The sequence below is a fragment of the Mustela nivalis genome (genome assembly GCF_964662115.1).
Source record: "Mustela nivalis genome assembly, chromosome: 13".
NCBI classification, from domain to species: Eukaryota; Metazoa; Chordata; class Mammalia; order Carnivora; family Mustelidae; genus Mustela; species Mustela nivalis.
In genome coordinates this window covers 17,622,745-17,642,379 of record NC_139032.1, presented here as the reverse complement: position 1 = coordinate 17,642,379, position 19,635 = coordinate 17,622,745, and the positions used below count along the sequence as shown (strand labels likewise).

The 19,635-nt window shown below is 37.0% G+C and overlaps 1 protein-coding gene across 6 annotated transcripts in view; it reads right to left on the bottom strand.

The window, feature by feature from the left end:
• VPS13A (vacuolar protein sorting 13 homolog A) overlaps positions 1-19,635 on the bottom strand; it is a 236,902-nt gene that overhangs the window by 140,343 nt on the left and 76,924 nt on the right. For all 6 annotated transcript variants that reach the window (XM_082694455.1, XM_082694452.1, XM_082694453.1 and 3 more), the window contains exon 23: positions 9,859-9,997. In XM_082694455.1, the coding sequence (XP_082550581.1) occupies positions 9,859-9,997 (139 nt within the window). The remainder of the gene's footprint in view (positions 1-9,858; positions 9,998-19,635) is intronic.

Below are 19,635 nucleotides of genomic sequence, written 5' to 3'. Positions count from 1 at the left end.
TCTATTCCTGGCTTCGGTGAGATAATGGATTAAAGCCATGAGTCACATGTCTTTATCAAGTGTTTGTGCAAATACCCCTGGTTTTCTCTCTAACACAATTCTCCATTTTTTGCAATATGGACAGGCTAAGCACTTTCCAAATCTTTAAGTTCTGTTACTAATTTAACATATCCTTCTTAAAAATATCTTTTCTTGCATTTTACTCTAAGCAATTAGGAAAAAATAAGACCATGTCTTGAACAGTTTACTTAGAAATCTCAACTAAATATCCAAATTCATCACCTACAACTTCTACACTAGAAAACAATTCAGCCAAGTTCTCTCCCACTTTATCACAAGGATAACCTTGCCTGAAAACCCCCTTTCACATTCTACTTATTATCCAGTGCTAAACCTACTACAACATATTTGTTACATCACCACCTCACTTTCTGGTCCAAAACCTGTATTAGTTTTCAAGGGCTGCCATAACAAAATTCCATAGACTGGGGGTATTAAACAACAGAAATTTATTTTCTCACAGTTCAGAAAGATAAGAAGCTCAAGATCAAGGTGTTGGCATCATTTGTTTTGACTGAGGCCGCTCTCCTAGGCTTGCAGATGTCTTCCTCCTTGCTGCACTCCTACTCCCGCCATGGGGTTTTCTCTGTACATGTGCATCTCTGGTGTCTTTTTCTGTGTCTGAATTTCTACTTCTCATGAAGATGCCACACTGACTGCATCAGGACCCACTCTAATGGCCTCATATTAACTTAACCACTTTTTAAGGTCCTATCTCCAAATACAGTGACATTCTGAGCTATTAGGTTTAATGTTTCAATATGTGGATTTTCAGAGGACACAGAACACCAAAACATGTGAAGCACATGTACATTTCAACTACAAAATACTTCTGAAAAAACTTAAATAGGGGCATCTGGATGGCTCAGTCATTAAGCATCTAACTTCAGCTCGGGTCATGATCCCAGCGTCCTGGGATCAAGCCCCACATTGGGCTCCCTGCTCTATGGGAACCTACTTCTCCCTCTCCCACTTCCCCTGCTTATATCTCCTCTCTCACTGTGCATCTCTGTCAAATAAATAAAATCTTAAAAAAAAAAAAAAAAAAGAAATAGACCTAAATAAATGAAAAGATGTATCACGTTAATGGACTGAAAGATTCAATATTGTTAAAAGGTCAATTCTCCCCAAATTGGTAATACAATAAAATCACCATCAAAATCCCAGGAAAATCTTTTTGTAAAATTGAAAAGCTGATTCTAAAAGTTATTGGGAAAGGGGAAGAACTAGTGGAAACTATTTAGGAAAAGCAAACAATTTAGATGTCACATTATCTGATTTTAAGAATTACCATTTTTAACTCTATCAAAAAGAATACCTATGAATAAATTTAATCGAAGAGAAGGAAAATCTATACCCTGAAAACTATAAAACACTGATGAAAGAAACTGAAGACACAAATAGTGAAAAGATATTTCACACTTAAGGACTGCAAAAAGCAGTATTGTTAAAAAGTACACACTACTCAAAGCAATCTTCAGATTCAATGCAATTTCTATCAGAAGTCGAGTAATGTATTATACACATGTAGAAAAAATAATCCTAACATGTAGAAAAAATAATCCTAACACCTAGATGACCCTGAATAGCCAAAGCAATCTTAAGAACAAAGCCGGGGGCGTCACACTTCCTAAGTTCAAGCTCTATTATAAAACTAAGGTAATCAAAACAATATGGCAACAACACAAAAAACAGATTTGTAAATCAGTGGAACTAAAATGAGAGCCCAGGAATAAACCTATGAGTTAACAATCAATTAATTTTTGGCAAAGGAGCCAAGAATATACAAGGAAAGGACAGTTTCTTCAATAAATGGTGCTGGGAAAGTGGACAGCCATATGCAAAAGAATAAAACTGGACTCCTTTCTCATCCACAAAATCAACTTAAAATGGATTGCAGACTTGAATGGAAGACCTGAAGCCATAAAGTTTCTAAAGGAAACACAGCCAGGTAAGCTCCTTAACAGCAATCTTGGCAATAGTTTGTTGGATCAGATTTCAAAAGCAAAATAAACAAGTGGGTCTACCTCAAACTAAAAAGCTTCTGCACAGCAAGGGAAACTCTCAACAAATGAAAAGGTAATGAACTGAATGGGAGAAAATATATGCAAATAATATATCTGATAAGGGATTAATATCTCAACCATATGAAGAATTCATTCAACTCAGCAAACAATTCGATTAAAAAATGGGCAGAGGAAATGGACAGTTTTCAAAGAAGACATACAGATGGTCAACAGACACATGAAAAGATGCCCGATACTAATAAGGGAAATGTAAATCAAAATGATGAGATACCAGCCGACATCTGTTAGGATGGCCATTATCAAAAAGACAACAGACCCAGCACAGCTACTGCCCAGACTTCACTTGCTTGTGCACCACACTCTGCCTCCTCTGCAACCATGTCTGACAAACGTGATATGGCTGAGACTGAGAAATTCAATACATCAGTATCAAAGAAGGTAGAAAAACAGGAGAAACAAATGAACAGGAGAAGCAAGCATGAGCATCATAGTAGGACACATGCTGCCAACATGCACTATACATTTATGAGCATTACTTTATTTTACTTCTTTTAGCTGTGTAACTTTGTAACATGCAAAGAGGTTGGATCAAGTTTAAAAGACTACACTGACAAGGGAAGGCTGGGTCTGCCACTCCCATCTGCCAGCTGGCTGGCAGGAAAGGAATAGAACTTGCAAGTTGGTGAAGGAAGATGCTGGGTGGGAAAACAGTGAAATCTAGAGTAAAAACCAAGTGATTCAAGACATCTCACAGGCTTAAAACAGGATTTATAGGGTTTAATCACAGGGCCATTTTTTTTGTTCAAATGATTTTAATTATTGCAATGCACCATTTTTAATTTACAAATAAAAATTTTTAAAACCTGAAAATAGGGCACCTGGGTGGCTCAGTCGGTTAAGCATCTGCCTTTGGCTCAGGTCATGATCCCAGAGTTTCTGAGATGGAGTGCCAATCAGGCTCTCTGCTCTGCAGGGAGCCTACTTCAACCTCTGCCTCTCTCTCCCTCTTAGGAATAAATAAAATCTTAAAAAGAAAAAAAAAAAACCTAGGAAAAAAAAAAAAGACAACAGGTTACCAGTATTGGAGAGGATTTGGAGAGAAAGGAAATCCCGCCATACAAATTGGTACAGTCACCAAAGAAATAGTGGGCAGGTTCCTCAGGAAATGAAAACTAGAACTACCATGTAATCCAGCAATCTCTTTTCTGGTTTTTCCAAAGGAAATGAAAACAGGATATCAAAGAGAGATCTGCATGCCCATGTTTACCGCAGTATTCACAATAGCCAAGATGTGGGAAAAGTGTCCATCAAACAGGTGAATGAATAAAAGCATGACATTTATATAATATGTATAAAATATATATATATTATATTTATATGGCATTTATATAATATATATAATACAGATTATATACACACAGACACACATTTATATACATTATGTAAATCACTCAATCATGAGAAAGAAGGAAATCCTGTCATTTGTGACAACATAAAAGGAACTTGAGGGCATGATGCTAAGTGAAATAAGCAGGACTGAGAAAGATTCTGCACAGTATCATTTATAAGTGGAATTTAACAACAAAAAGGTCAAACTCCTAGCAAGAGTGCAGAAGTGGTTGCCAGGGGCTATACAGTGGAGGAAATAGGGAGCCGTTAGTAAAAGGGTACAAACTTTCAGCTTCAAGGTGAGTGAGGCTGAGGATCTAATGTAAAATATGGTGACCATAATCAACAACACTGTACTGAGTAACAGGAATCTGTTGAGAGAGTAGAACTGAATGTTCTCACCAAAAACAAGTATGTGAAGAATGGATGTGTTAATTAACTAGACAGTTAAATCCTCTTGCAACATATACATGTATTAAACCACCACAATGTACACATTAATATTTTATAGTTTTATTTATCAACTGTACCTTAATAAAGCTGAAATAAAAATTAAGAAGAAAAATAAAATTATAGGAAGTAAACAGAAGCATTTAGTTTCAAGAGCTATTTAGGTGTTAAGATTTTTCAGACCTGTGACTGAAATTTTATTTCTGAGACAATCCAAACAAGATATCCATGAAGGGGTGATTCTTTGTTTAAAAATCTTTTCTTTATCTAACCTATGAAACCCCTTCAAGTTAAATTAAAAGTCTTAGTAATGATCTAGTCTTTTGGACTGAACTTTCTTAGAAAACTGGAAAAGGGAAAAAATAAAGTCCCTGCAGATTAGGATGTCATTTATACAGAAAGCAGCATGAAAAGAGCAGAAAAAATGTCAGCTGTAGGGCTGTAGATTTGTTTAAAGAAAGAGAGAGAAAAAAAATCTGAGTTCAAAATTTGGCTCTGCAAGCTAAAAGCTACAAGCTTTATGATCTTAGCAAAGTATTTAACTTAAGAGTCTGTTCCCTGAGCAAAATAATGACTGTTAGTACTTGCTGGCTTGTGATAAGAATTAATGATAAAAATATGCAAAATCTAGAGTTGGGCTAGTGTTGAATATAAATAATTAACAGATGACCTTATGCAGTAATCTTTTGCCAAATGTATGGCTGGACACTAACAGAAATTCAGTATAAGGCATATTACATAGTTATTCTCTGCCTATTTTTATAAAGGCATTGGATTTTAAAAAGAACATCTAATGTAGACCATAGGTTTGACAGCCTTTGATATACAGATTAAGTTCAGGGGATGGGAGAGAGAAGAGTCCTCTGAGCCTTCAGTGATAACTAAGAATGAAGCGAGCATTTACCCAAGTACTTTTTTTAAAACTTAGAAGTATTTAAGAAGAAAACATAAATAAAAGTTTAAAATACAATATACCTTATGCAAGAAACTACTAAGAGGTGCCATCAACATAGCATAAAAGTGATGGCATAACCAAATTCACGAGACAGTCCCAGGAAAATTCCCGTTAACACTGAAGAAGGGGTTACGTGCCAACATATATACATACATGCATACATAATATTTACCATGAAGACATGTAGAAAATAAGACATTATGGTATCAGCAAGGGAATAGATAAAAATCAAAGGAGTATCACTGGAGTAAAAAAGAGCCCCCCCAAAATGCTCAACTAATGGAAAAAGGAAGTGTTTTCAACAAATGAAACTGAAATGACTAAAAATACAAATGTATAAACAGTAACTTATCACATATTCCACATAAAAGTTTAACAGAAAATGGATCATGGATCTGAATATAAAACCTAAAACTACAAAATTTCTAGAATAAAACACAGGAAAAATCTTGATCTTGGGTTTTCCACATATAGTATCATATCATCTGCGAAGAGTGATAATTTGACTTCTTCTTTGCCGATTTGGATGCCTTTAATTTCCTTTTGTTGTCTGATTGCTGAGGCTAGGACCTCTAGTACTATGTTGAATAGCAGTGGTGATAATGGACATCCCTGCCGTGTTCCTGACCTTAGCGGAAAAGCTTTCAGTTTTTCTCCATTGAAAATGATATTTGCGGTGGGTTTTTCATAGATGGCTTTGATGATATTGAGGTATGTGCCCTCTATCCCTACACTTTGAAGAGTTTTGATCAGGAAGGGATGTTGTACTTTGTCAAATGCTTTTTCAGCATCTATTGAGAGTATCATATGATACTATATGTGGAAAACCCAAAAGACTCCACTCCAAAACTGCTAGAACTTATACAGGAATTCAGTAAAGTGTCAGGATATAAAATCAATGCACAGAAATCAGTTGCATTTCTCTACACCAACAGCAAGACAGAAGAAAGAGATATTAAGGAGTCGATCCCATTTACAATTGCATCCAAAACCATAAGATACCTAGGAATAAACCTAACCAAAGAGACACAGAATCTATACTCAGAAAACTATAAATTACTCATGAAAGAAATTGAGGAAGACACAAAGAAATGGAAAAATGTTCCATGCTCCTGGACTGGAAGAATAAATATTGTGAAAATGTCTATGCTACCTAAAGCAATCTACACATTTAATGCAATTCCTATCAAAGTACCATCCATCTTTTTCAAAGAAATGGAACAAATAATGCTAAAATTTATATGGAACCAGAAAAGACCTTGAATAGCCAAAGGGATATTGAAAAAGAAAGCCAACGTTGGTGGCATCACAATTCCGGACTTCAAGCTCTATTACAAAGCTGTCATCATCAAGACAGCATGGTACTGGCACAAAAACAGACACATAGATCAATGGAACAGAATAGAGAGCCCAGAAATAGACCCTCAAATCTATGGTCAACTAATCTTCGACAAAGCAGGAAAGAATGTCCAATGGAAAAAAGACAGCCTCTTCAATAAATGGTGCTGAGAAAATTGGACAGCCACATGCAGAAAAATGAAATTGGACCATTTCCTTACACCACACACAAAAATAAGATTCAAAATGGATGAAGGACCTCAATGTGCGAAAGGAATCCATCAAAATCCTTGAGGAGAACACGGGCAGCAACCTCTTCGACCTCTGCCGCAGCAACATCTTCCTAGGAACAACGCAAAAGGCAAGGGAAGCAAGGGAATAAATGAACTATTGGGATTTCATCAAGATCAAAAGCTTTTGCACAGCAAAGGAAACAGTTAACAAAATCAAAAGACAACTGACAGAATGGGAGAAGATATTTGCAAACGACATATCAGATAAAGGACTAGTGTCCAGAATCTATAAAGAACTTAGCAAACTCAACACCCAAAGAACAAATAATCCAATCAAGAAATGGGCAGAGGACATGAACAGACATTTCTGTAAAGAAGACATCCAGATGGCCAACAGACACATGAAAAAGTGTTCCATATCACTCGGCATCAGGGAAATACAAATCAAAACCACAATGAGATATCACCTCACACCAGTCAGAATGGCTAAAATCAACAAGTCAGGAAATGACAGATGCTGGCGAGGATGCGGAGAAAGGGGAACCCTCCTACACTGTTGGTGGGAATGCAAGCTGGTGCAGCCACTCTGGAAAACAGCATGGAGGTTCCTCAAAATGTTGAAAATAGAACTGCCCTATGACCCAGCAATTGCACTATTGGGTATTTACCCTAAAGATACAAATGTAGTGATCCAAAGGGGGACATGCACCCGAATGTTTATAGCAGCAATGTCCACAATAGCCAAACTATGGAAAGAACCTAGATGTCCATCCACAGATGAATGGATCAAGAAGATGTGGTATATATACACAATGGAATACTATGCAGCCATCAAAAGAAATGAAATCTTGCCATTTGCAACAACATGGATGGAACTAGAGCGTATCATGCTTAGCGAAATAAGTCAAGCGGAGAAAGACAACTATCATATGATCTCCCTGATATGAGGAAGTGGTGAGGCAACATGGAGGCTTAAGTGGGTAGGAGAAGAATAAATGAAACAAGATGGGATTGGGAGGGAGACAAACCATAAGTGACTCTTAATCTCACAAAACAAACTGAGGGTTGCTGGGGGGAGGGGGTTTGGGAGAAGGGGGTGGGATTATGGACATTGGGGAGGGTATGTGCTTTGGTGAGTGCTGTGAAGTGTGTAAACCTGGTGATTCACAGACCTGTACCCCTGGGGATAAAAATATATGTTTATAAAAAATAAAAAATAAAAAAAAAAATCTTGATCTTGTGTTAGGCAAAGATTCCAGAGTTGAAATATAAAAACCTTCATCCACAGAAGAAAACACTGACAAAATGGATTTCATTAATACTTAAAACCTCTCCTCTTCCAAAGAACCTCTTAACAAAAAACTCAGCAACAGATTATGAAAAAATACTACAAAACACTACTGTTTTCAGGGTTATGGTATAATATGTCAGCAACTTCCTCTTACAGGGTTTGATCAAGTTCTTTATACTATTTTTACAATTTTTCTGTAAGTTTGAAATTATTTCAAAATAAAAAAGTTAAACATGAAAAAAAATCAAAATGTTTAAAGAGAGAAAAACATGACTGGATTTTTAAATAATATTTTATTTATCTGAGAGAGAGAGCACAGGTGTGGAGAGTGGGAAGGGGCAGAGGAAGAAGGAGAAGCCGACTCCCTGTTAAGCAAAGAGCCCAATGCGGGACTCAACCCCAGGACTCTGAGATCATAACCTGAGCTGAAGGCAGACGCTTAACGGACTGATCCATCCAATTGCCCCAAATGGATATCTTCCATTTATTTCCATTTATTCATTTCCATTGGATATGAAATTTTCTTCATAAGAAATAAGGTGCATAGAATAAGACAGAGAAATCATGAAGGAAAACCTTAATGACTTTTTTTTCCAAGATTTTAATTTATTTGTCAGAGGGAGAGGAGGGGGGGGGGGAGAGAAAGAGGTAGGCAGAGGGAGAATCAGGCTCCCTGCTGAGCAAGGACCCTAACAAACTCCAGGCTTGATCCGAGGATTCTGGGATCATGACCTGAGCCAAAGGTAAATGCTTAACTGACTGAGCCACCCACGCATCCTACCTTAGTAAGTCTGAACATGTAAAAAGCAAACACTTGCGCATGCCAAAAATAAATGAATCCAAGGAAAAACAAAGAAAAAATGTTAGTAAAGGACAAACAGCAACAATTTCTTTAACTGGAAAACCACAACACAACACAAGACAATCACAGCAGTTTTAAAAAACAGAAAGTCAAACACCCAATAAACTCATGAACATAAGTCCTATGTTACTTGTAAATGCAAATCAAAGCCAGAATATAACATCTTTCCATTTAATAGAATAAATGTTAAATTGTTAATACTAATAAAGAACAGAGAAAAAAACACTCATTTACTGCTGGTGGGACTACAAATGGGTACTCACTTTACAAAAGAAAGTTTGGCAAAGTTCATGAAAACCTAAAATTCACTGAGCAATTCCACATGTACGAATTTATCCAATGGATAAAAATATACCCAAATATATGTACGAGGAAGCTGAAAGCAGAACTGTGAGCTCTCATAACAATGTCAATGTCCATCAAAAGGGGATGTTGTCACACTTGCACAATTCCATACTATATTGCTCTAAAGTAAAAGGCAGATCTGTACATGCTAATACAAAGATAACTCTAATGTATATAAAATACGATAATGATGAAAAAATACAGGTTCAGATAAGCATAATGATGGAATTTATGTAAATTTGAAGAACATAAGAGTACGTATGTACACGCACACAAGTGAGCATGCCATAGTGTATGCCATAGACATTGTGGGAAACCAGAGAAGCAGCAGTTAACAGTGTTACCACTGAGGAGAGTGACTACAAGCCAGACCAGTGAAGAAAGGCAGACTTATGACATAATTTTCTTTAAGATTTGACCTTTTATTCTTTCATCATTTTCTCTTTTACAATGTCAAAAAAAAAATTTTTTTTTTTAGAGGTGGAGAGTAACATGGGGTGGGGGAGGCAGCGGCGAGAGGGAGAGAGAGAATCTTAATTAAACAGGTTCCATGCCCAGTGCAGAGCCCGATGCAGGGCTCAAATCTCACAATCTGAAATCATGACCTGAGCTGAAATCAAGCATTGGACACTCAACCAACTGAGACACCCAGGTGCCCCAACTTTTTTTTTAAAGCAGGCTCCATTTCCAGCATGGAGCCCATTACGGGGCTTGAACTCACAACCCTGCGATCAAGACCTGAGCTGAGATCAAGTTGGATGCTTAACTGATTGAGTCACCCAGTTGCCGCTAAAATCTAATTTTTAAAGCTTTCTTGAAAATGAATTAAATTATTTTACCCAAAATTTGTGGGTAAAGTTGTCCAGTTTCCTTATTTTGCATTTTTATCAATTTTGTAAAAACATTACCTGAAATGGTTTGGCAGGGGCATATGTTTCAGTTGCAGGTGTGGGTTTCGGAATGCTTTCAATCAATTCCAGAATTCCTTGCAGTTTTTTATCTGAGATTCGTAAAGAAATCAGTGGTAACTTTCCAAAAATCTTGAATCTGTTTCAAAAAAAGGAATTATTATAAAGCAAACTCCATTCTGATTTATGTATACTAGTTAAAAACACAATTGTTCCCCTTAATATACCCAAAAATAAAATGCAATTTTAAACTCTAAAAATTATCCACATACTCCATAAAACATTCCACAATCTCCACTCAAATTCCTATTTGGCCTTACTGACACATCTCATTAGGTGAACTAACCTCATTATTTTTCAGAAAAAAATTTTTTGAGGTTTTATTTATTTATTTTTGAAAGAGAGAGAGAAAGAGCATGCACAAGCACAAGCAGGGGATGGGGCAGAGGGAGAAGCTGACTCCCTATTGAGCAGGGATCCTAACTCAGGACTTGATCCCAGGACCCTGGGATTATGACCTGAGCTGAAGGCAGACACTTAATTGACTGAGACACCCAGGTGCTCCAGAGATTTATTTTCTAACATTATTACATTTATTATCCCTTTTCTATTTGCCAAAGACAGCTGACAATAATTATTGTTTATTATATGATAGGCATTAAGGAAAGCATTGATATGCATTATCTTAAGTCCTCACAACCTATAAGGTAGACAACTGATTTCTGCTGTTTTTTTAACAGCAGAAAATCAGTTGCATACATGGTTCCTAACAGGAAACTAATGCTTAGGAAGTTCAAATAACTTCTCTAAGAGATAATATATCTAAATCCTGTTTAAAAGTCAGATTAAGAAATTTTAAGACTTAAGAAAAATTACATGATCATATAAAATATGGCAAAATCCAAATACCTATCATGATAACAAAAAAAAAAAAAAAAAACTCTGCAAGAACTACAATAAGGGTGAGCTTCCTCAACTTGATAAAGAGTATCATCAAAAAACCTACAGCTACTGTATTTAATGGCAAGAAACTCAGTTTTCCACTAAGATTACGTACAAAGCACAGAGGTCTCTTGGATCACTCCTTTTCAACACTATATTGGAAGTCCCTGTCAATGCGTTAGGACAAGAAAGGGAAATAAAAAGTATACAGAGTCTGTTCACAGATAACATGATCATCTATACAGAATATCTAAAAAGAAAAAAAAAAAAAAAAAGAAGGCAGCCCCAAGAACTAATAAGCCCTTTATCCAATAGTCTACTGCTTTCTTATATACAAACAATGGGCAAGTAGAATTTAAAAATTAAAAATAATACCATTTATATTAACACCATTAAATCTAACAAAATATCTACAAGATCTATACAGAGGAAACTCTAAAACTCTGAAGGATGAAATCAAAGAAGAAATAAATATAAATGAAGAGCGACTCCATATTTATTTGTATTAAAATTCAATATTCTTCAGATGTTAGCTCTTCCTAAAAGAACTGATCCATGGATTCAATGTAATGAAAGTCAAAATCCCAGCCAACTACTTAATGGATATTGACAAAATGACTCTGAAGTTTAAATGAAGAGGTAAAAGATCCAGAAAGCCAACATAATATTGAAGAAGAAAACGGATGGAGGATTGACCCTCCATGACCTCAAGACTCACTAGGAAAGCCACCGTAAGCAAGACACTGGTATTGACAATAGAATAGATAAACAGATCAATGGTCAGAAGAGAAAGCCCAGGAGTAGATTTCCATAAATACAGTCTCCTGGTCTTTGCAAAGATATTCTCTTCAAAAACTTTAAGACTAATCTAGAAAAATGTTGCTAAGACTGATGTTCAAGAGATTACTACTGTATGTTTTCTTTTAGAGCTTTAATGATTTTAGGTCTCATACTTTGGTCTTTAATTCATTTTTACCTCATTTCTGTCTATGCAGTAGAAAAGTGGTACAATTTCATTCTTTGGCATGCAGCTGTCCAGTTTTCTCAACACCATTCTTTGAAGAGACAGTCTTCTCCTCATTGTATATTCTTGCCTCCTTTGTTAAAATTGACCATAGACGTATGGGTTTTTCTCTGAGGACTCAATTCTGTTCCACTGATCAAAGTGTCTATCTTTGTGCCAATACCATATTGTTTTGATTAGTATAGTTTTCAAATATATCTTGAAATCTGAATAGTGATAGCTCCAGCCTTATTCTTCTTTTTCAAGTCTGCTTTGGCTATTCAGGGTCTTTTGTGGTTCAACACAGATTTTAGGATTATCTGTTCTAGTTCAGTGAACAATGCCATGGATATTTTGATAGGAATTGTACTGAATTGGTAGATTACTTTGAGTTGTATAAACAATGATATCAATTCTTCCAAACAATGAGCATGGATAGCTTTCCACCTGTTGGTGTCTTCAATTTCTTTCATCAATGATTATAGTTTTTAGAGTACAGGTCCTTCCCTACCTTGGTTATGTTTATTCTTAAGTATTTTATTCTTTTTGGTAAAATGGTTAATGGGATTTTTTTCTTAATTTCTCTTTCTGCACTTCATTATTAGTGTATCAAAACATAACTGATTCCTGTATATTATTTATCTGCAAGTTTACTGAATTCATTTATTCTAATGAATAATTTATTCATTTATTCAAATGAATAATTTGGTGGAGTCTTTAAGGTTTTCTCTGTATAGTTTCATGTCATCTACAAACAAGGATCACAGAAAATTGAAAGGAGATACAGATATATATATTTTTAAATATACCCCTTGCATCTACCCATGCATTGCCACCTTCATTAAAAATATTCCCAACCAGGGGCGCCTGGGTGGCTCAGTGGGTTAAAGCCTCTGCTTTTGGCACAGGTCATGATCCCAGGGTCCTGGGATTGAGCCCCGCATAGGGTTCTCTGTTCAGCAGGGAGCCTGCTTCCCCCTCTCTCTCTGCCTGCCTCTCTGCCTGCTTGTGAACTCTGTCAGATAAATAAATAAAATCTTTAAAAAAAAACATATTCCCAACCAGAATGGTACATTTGTTGAAACTGATGAAGCTACACTGACACATCATAATCGCCAAAGTCCACAATGTACATCACTGCTCACTGTTGGATGCTCTACGTTCTCTGGGTTTGGTCGAAGTGCATAATGACATGTATTAACCATTATATCATTTAGAATATATCATGTATTTTCATTGCCCTAAAAATCCCTTGTGCTTCAATTATTCATCCCTCCCCTACCGACCACCTTCAAGTCCTGGCAAGCCCTGATCTTTTAACTGTGTCCATAGTTTTACCTTTTCCAGAAGTCACCTAGTGGAAACCATAGAATATGCAGCCTTTTCAGATTGGCTTCTTTCACTTGGTAATATGCATTTAATGTTTCTCTACATCTTTTCATGACCTGACAGCTTATTTCTTCTTAGTGAATTATATTCACTGTTTGATATGCTACAGTTTATCTATCACCTATTAACTGACATCTTAGTTGCTTACAAGCCTGGGCTATAAAACTGAAAAATAAAATTTATGTGTATAAGCTTTATATAAAAGTATGGATAAAACTTCTATAAATATATGCATGCAGGGGTAAATTGGAAGGGGAGGTGAATCATGAGAGACTATGGACTCTGAAAAACAATCTGAGGGGTTTGAAGTGGCGGGGGGGGTGGGAGGTCGGGGTACCAGGTTGTGGGTATTATAGATGGCACGGATTGCATGGAGCACTGGGTGTGGTGAAAAAATAATACTGTTATGCTGAAAATAAATAAATGAAAAAAAATTTTTTTTAATTAAAAAATAATTTTAAAAAGATATTGATTTTTAAAAGAATCAATGAAAAAAAGAAAAATATATATATGCACGCAGGTTTTGTGTGGATCTAAACCATAAAAATCCTAAAACAAAACAGACAGTAATCTCTTGTACATCAGCCTTAGCGACACTTTTCTAAGTATTTCCCCCCAGGCACATGAAACAAGACTACATCAAAATAAAAAGCTTTTGCACAGCAAAGAAAACCATCAACAAAACAAAAATGTAACCCACTGAATGAGAGAAGATACTTGCAAATGATATAACCGATAAAGGGTTTAATATCCAAAATATATAAAGAATTTCTACAACCTGACACCAAAAAAAACAAACAATCCCATTAAATAATGGGCAGAGGACCTGAATAAAGACTTTTTCAGTGGAAACATAGAGATGATTAACAGACACATGAAGACATGCTCAACATCACTCATCATATGGGAAATGCAAGTCAAAACCACTATGAGGTATCACCTCACACCTGTCAGAATGACTAGAATCAAAGACAAATAACAACTGCTCAGAACAGAGAGAAAGAGGAATCCTCATGCACCATTGGCAAGAAGGTAAATTTGGGCAGCCCTTGTGGAAAACCGTATGGAGGTTCCTCAAAAAATTAAAAACAAACACTCTGTGACCCAGGAATTCTACTAGTGGTTATCAACCCAAAGAAAATGAGAACAGTAATTTGAAAAAATACATGCACACTTATGTTTGTAGTATTATTTATAGTAGCCAGCAGAAGCAACCCAAGTGTCCATTAGTAGATAAATGGCTAAAGAAGTTGTGGTACATATATACAATGGAACATTACTCCACCATTACAAAAAAATAATAATAATGCTGTTTTGCCATTTGTGACATGGAAACCCTAGAAGGTACAATGCTAAGTGAAATAAATACCATATGATTTCATTTCTACATGGAATCTAAAAAACAAAAATAAAAAGAGACACACAGAGAATGAAGTGATGGTTACCAGTGGTAGGAGGAAGAGGGTTGGGCAAACTAGTAAAGGCAGCGGGAGGTACAGGCTTCTGGTTATGGAATGAGTAAGTCATGGGGATAAAAAGGTACAGCACAGGGAATACAGTCGAATGATACTGTAGTAGCCTTGTATGCCGACAAAGGTGGCTATGCTTACGGTGAGCACAGCACTAGCGAGGTGTCAAATCACTATGTCCACGTGAAACTAATGCAACCTTACATGTCAACTATACTTCAATTTCTTTCTTGTGACCCTAAAGCTGTTCTAAATAGTCTTTTTTTTTTTTTTGTAAGATTTTATTTATTTGAGAGAGAGAGAGTGTATGTGTGAACACAAGCAGGGGGAATGAATGGCAGGCAGAGGGAGAGAAAGCAGGCTCCCCAATGAGCAGAGAGCCCAACATGGGAGCTTGATCCCAGGGTCCTGGGCAGAAAGCAGATGCTTAAATGACTGAGCCACCCAGTGTCCCTCTACATAGTCTTTAAAAAAAATAAAAGTTTAGAAAAAAGCTGTTATCAAAGAGTACATTTTTACTCACTGTTTTTAATCCCTGTATTTTTCCTGAAACTTTTTCAACTCAGACACATGACTAAGGTTATGAGTCTAAAAATACATCTGCATTTCTTAAGAAAATTACAAGCTTTCTTTTACCACCAATAGACTATATACATGTAATTAGTTCCATCTATCCTAGTTTAACTTAGGTACATACTATGAATCTGTCTCAATGTATCTAAACTTCTTCTCAATTTTTTTTTTAAACATACCTGTATAATGTACAACCTGAAAATGAGGGCACCAAAATACTACATACCAAATAGCAGAGGACTTCCTTTTATTTGCCTTGAAAGTTTTAAGCTCAAATTTCAAAGGATGCTGCCTGATACCTTTACAATTCCAGAGATTTCTATAATACCGTATTCACCTTATATTGCTTCACCTCACTAAACTGAAATCAAATGCTTCTCAGATTTGATCTTTCTAAATCATTTAGTTTCTGCCTTTTATTATTTTAGCTATACTTCTCTGATCCTAACCTACAGCAATTTTAGTATCATTAGAATACTAGCTCAAATGGCTTTCCCGGTATCTTTGCCATTTTATTGGTGATGTCTCACTATATAATGCACTGGACTAGAAACGGGCAAAATATGGTCACTGGCTAATTCAATCTGTTACTTATTTTGATAAGTATTATTGGAACACACCCATATCTGTTCATTATGTATTGTTTATGGCTGCATTCATCCTAAAACAGTAGAATTGAATAGTTATGACTAACAATATGAAATTTAAACCTAAAATGTTCACTATTTGGTCCTTTACAGAAAAAATTTGCAACTATTACATTGTATGATCTCTCATGATCTTCCTCTATCTATCTAGATATAAGTATTTTAATCAGTTATTTCAGTTGTTTCTATACTATACACATTCCCTGCATTACAGGACATAAATTCTTCCTAATTGTATCCTAGTAAGTAGAGCAATCCAAAGCAAGGTCCCTCAGAATAATATCAACTTCTTTTTTATGGTACTCCCTAACTTTCTAGATTCCAGCATACATAGAAATGAGCTTAAAAGGAATCAATTCATACTCATGTTTACAATAGGAAATCATATCCATCTTGTTTTTCACCACATATTGATAAACTTTACAAGCAGTATTACGCAACAGTAAAACAGCAGTGGGACATCTGGGTAAGAACTAAAGAGCCCAAGCCGCATATCTAAAAATCAAACTACACCTTGTGCTGGATTATGAAAAAACAGTGGAATGTGCAGAATGGCTTTCTTTCCTACTCTCTTTCTCAGGCCGAATTCCTGACATTCCTCTGCCTTAAGACTCTCAGTCTTAAGACTCTCAGTCTTAAGGCAGTCTGATTTCCTAAAAGAAGACAGTCTAGGAGAATAAGATTTAGTACATTGCACTATGTTTGCTAGTGGACATAGTCACTATACTCTGAAAAACAACAAAGAAAGGTGTAGGTCTCTTTCACCAGACAAGAGCAGTTAAGTAATAGCAGCCACATCCACAGCATATGGGAAAAGGCCAGGCTATTTACTGCTTACCTCTATCTTTCTCCCTATACTTCACACACAAAGACTTGAGCTCGAGCAAGTCTTTCAATGAATATTTACTTTAAATGTAAATGGTTTAAGTTTTCAAATACAAGATACAAAATGACAGAGTGGTTGAAAAAAATGAGATCCAACACAGGCTGTCTGCCAGAGACTCAGTTTAGATCTAAGGGCACAAATAGTTTGAAAGTTAAAGAACAGAAAAAAACATCTCATGCAAATAATAAATATAAGAAAAAAGGAATAGCTTTAATAAAAGCAATCAGAAAAGATTATAAGTCAAAATCTGCTACTAGAGACAAAGGACATTACACAACGATAAAAAGGTAATTTTGCCATTAAGATATAAATTAAAACATAGATGCACCAACCATCAGATCAAAAATATACAAATCAAACACTGACAGAACTAAGGAAAGAAACGGACCTACGGTCAGGAGACTTCAATACCCCATTTCAGTATCTGATGTAACAAACAGAAGCCCCAAAAGAGGATGAGAACAATGCTATTGACAAAAATGGACCAAAAATAGACCAGAATACACATTTTTCTTAAATACACACAGAACATTCTCCAGGACAAACCATAAAGAAGGCCACAAACAAGTGTCAAATTTTTTAGAGGTCTGAAATCATTGAAAGCATCTTTTCTGATCACAATGGAATGAAACCAGAAATCAAAAGAAGGAAAATGTAAAATTCACATGTGGAAATTAAACAATACACATATTAAACAATAAGTCAAAGAAGCAAGTACAGGAAAATGAGAAAATGTCTTGAGACAAGTAAAAATGAAGACACAGAATAATAAGTTATAGAATATACCAAAAAGCCATACTGAGAGAAATGTATGGCTGTAAACACTTACATTAAAAAAAGCTCTCAAATCGACAAACTAACTTTACACCTTAAGAAAAGTAGAAAAAGAGCAAGCTAAACCAAGAGTCAGCAGAAGTAAGGAAATAAAGAGCAAAGAGAACCAAAACAGACAACTGAAAAATAACAGAGAAGTTCAACAAAACTGGTAAGTGATTCTTCAAAAAGATGAACAGAGTTGAACTTTTAGGTAGACTGAGAAATAAAAGAGAAAAGACAACTAAAATCAGAAATGAAAGCAGGGGCATTACTACTAATTCTACTGAAATAAGAATGACTATAAGATAGCTATGAACAATTTTACACCAAACTGGATAATCAAGATGAAGTAGACAATTTTTTAGAAATGTAAACCTACCAAAACTCTAAACTGTGAAAAAATGGAAAACCTGGAGAGACCTATAACTGGTGTGGAGATTGAATCAGTAATCCAAAATCTCCCAATAATGAAATGCCTGAAAGACCCCTGCCCTGGAAAGACCCCTCCCCTGGAAGATAGATAGGATAACTAACCGCTTGTTTGCTTTTCTGTGAACCGCTGGCTTTTAGGCGTAAATTAGGTTATTAATTGCTTATTAATTGCTCTTTTGCCCTTCTGTAACTGTTTGGCTTATAGAAATAATAGAAGACGCCATGATGGCATTCCTACCTTCCCCCTGCTTGTTCCCCCTCCCTACCTCTCTCCTCCTGCGCGCGGGCCCTCAGAACCAATCAGCTTGTTCCCCCTTCCCGCCTCTCTCTTCCGCGCGAGCGGGTCCCCAAAGCCAATCAGCAAACTCCACGTATGCCTTTTTCAAAAGTTCAAACTGTCCACCAACCAGTTGCGCCCCACCCAAAACTTGTTTGCACCTGTCTATAAAAACCCGGCACCACCCCAGCCGGGTGTGCTCAGCTAGCAGGAGCTGCTGACCACCCGCAGGCGCGCGCTGACCACCCGCAGGCGCCTGCGTAACAATAAAGAACCTCTTGCTGATTGCATCCAGTGGCAGTGTTGGATTCTTGGGTAAGGGGATCCGCGGGTCTTTCATTTGGAGGTCCCACCGAGATCATCGGACTCCTGCCCAAGGATCCAACCGACTCCCACTGGGAGGTAAGCTGGCCAGCATTTAAATTTTAATAACTATGTGTTTTTGTCTCCTGTCTCGTGCTCTTGTTTGTCTCTCGTCTTGTGAGGCCTCTGTTCTGCCTGTTCTGCGGGTAGCAGAATAGGACTGTACAACAGCGCGCGTTGTTGCTCTGTATTCTGTAGGCAGCTTGAGAAGGAGTTGACGAACTCGAACTTCTCCCCTGCCACCCTGGGGGACGCCCCAGGGATCTGTCCGCCGCAGAGGAGCCTTTTGGTTCCCCTGGGCTGGTTCTGTCCGCCGCAGAGGAGCCTTTTGGTTCCCCTGGGCTGGTTCTGTCCGCCGCAGAGGAGCCTTTTGGTTCCCCTGGGCTGGTTCTGTCCGCCGCAGAGGAGCCTCTTGGTTCCCCTGGGCTGGTTCTGTCCGCCAAAGGGAGACCTCGTGGTTCCCCTGGGCCGGTTGAATTTGTATTTTCGGTTTTGTACCGAAATCGCGCAGCGTCCTTCTTGTTAATTGTTTTGTGTGTCTTGCTTATTGTCCTTGGTGTTTTCTTGGACTCCAAATGGAGGCCAACAATGTATGTCTTCATGCATGTCTCCATGTTATGTCTTTAAATGTGGATATATGTTCCTTGTACTGGTCATGAAGGTTACATTCTGTTTAAGGGGACTCTGGCTTTATTTCTCTCTGTTTCTCCTAATAGATGTGGGGGCTTCTCCCTCACTCACTTCCCATGTAAATGGCTATTACTGGAGCCAACTGGGGTTGGTCTAACTCGAGACAGAGACTATAAGGAATATTCCCAAGCAGCTGCCGAAACTCTCTTTGTTTCGGGGAAGTTTCCTTGTGTTCTCTGGCCTGACTTGGACTGCCTAATCCCTCCCCCCTTGCTGGTGGGAAAGCATGGCCTCTGCTCCTCTGTTGGGGCTTAGGAGCTCCAAAACCGGGAATCCTTTCTCTGCCTCGT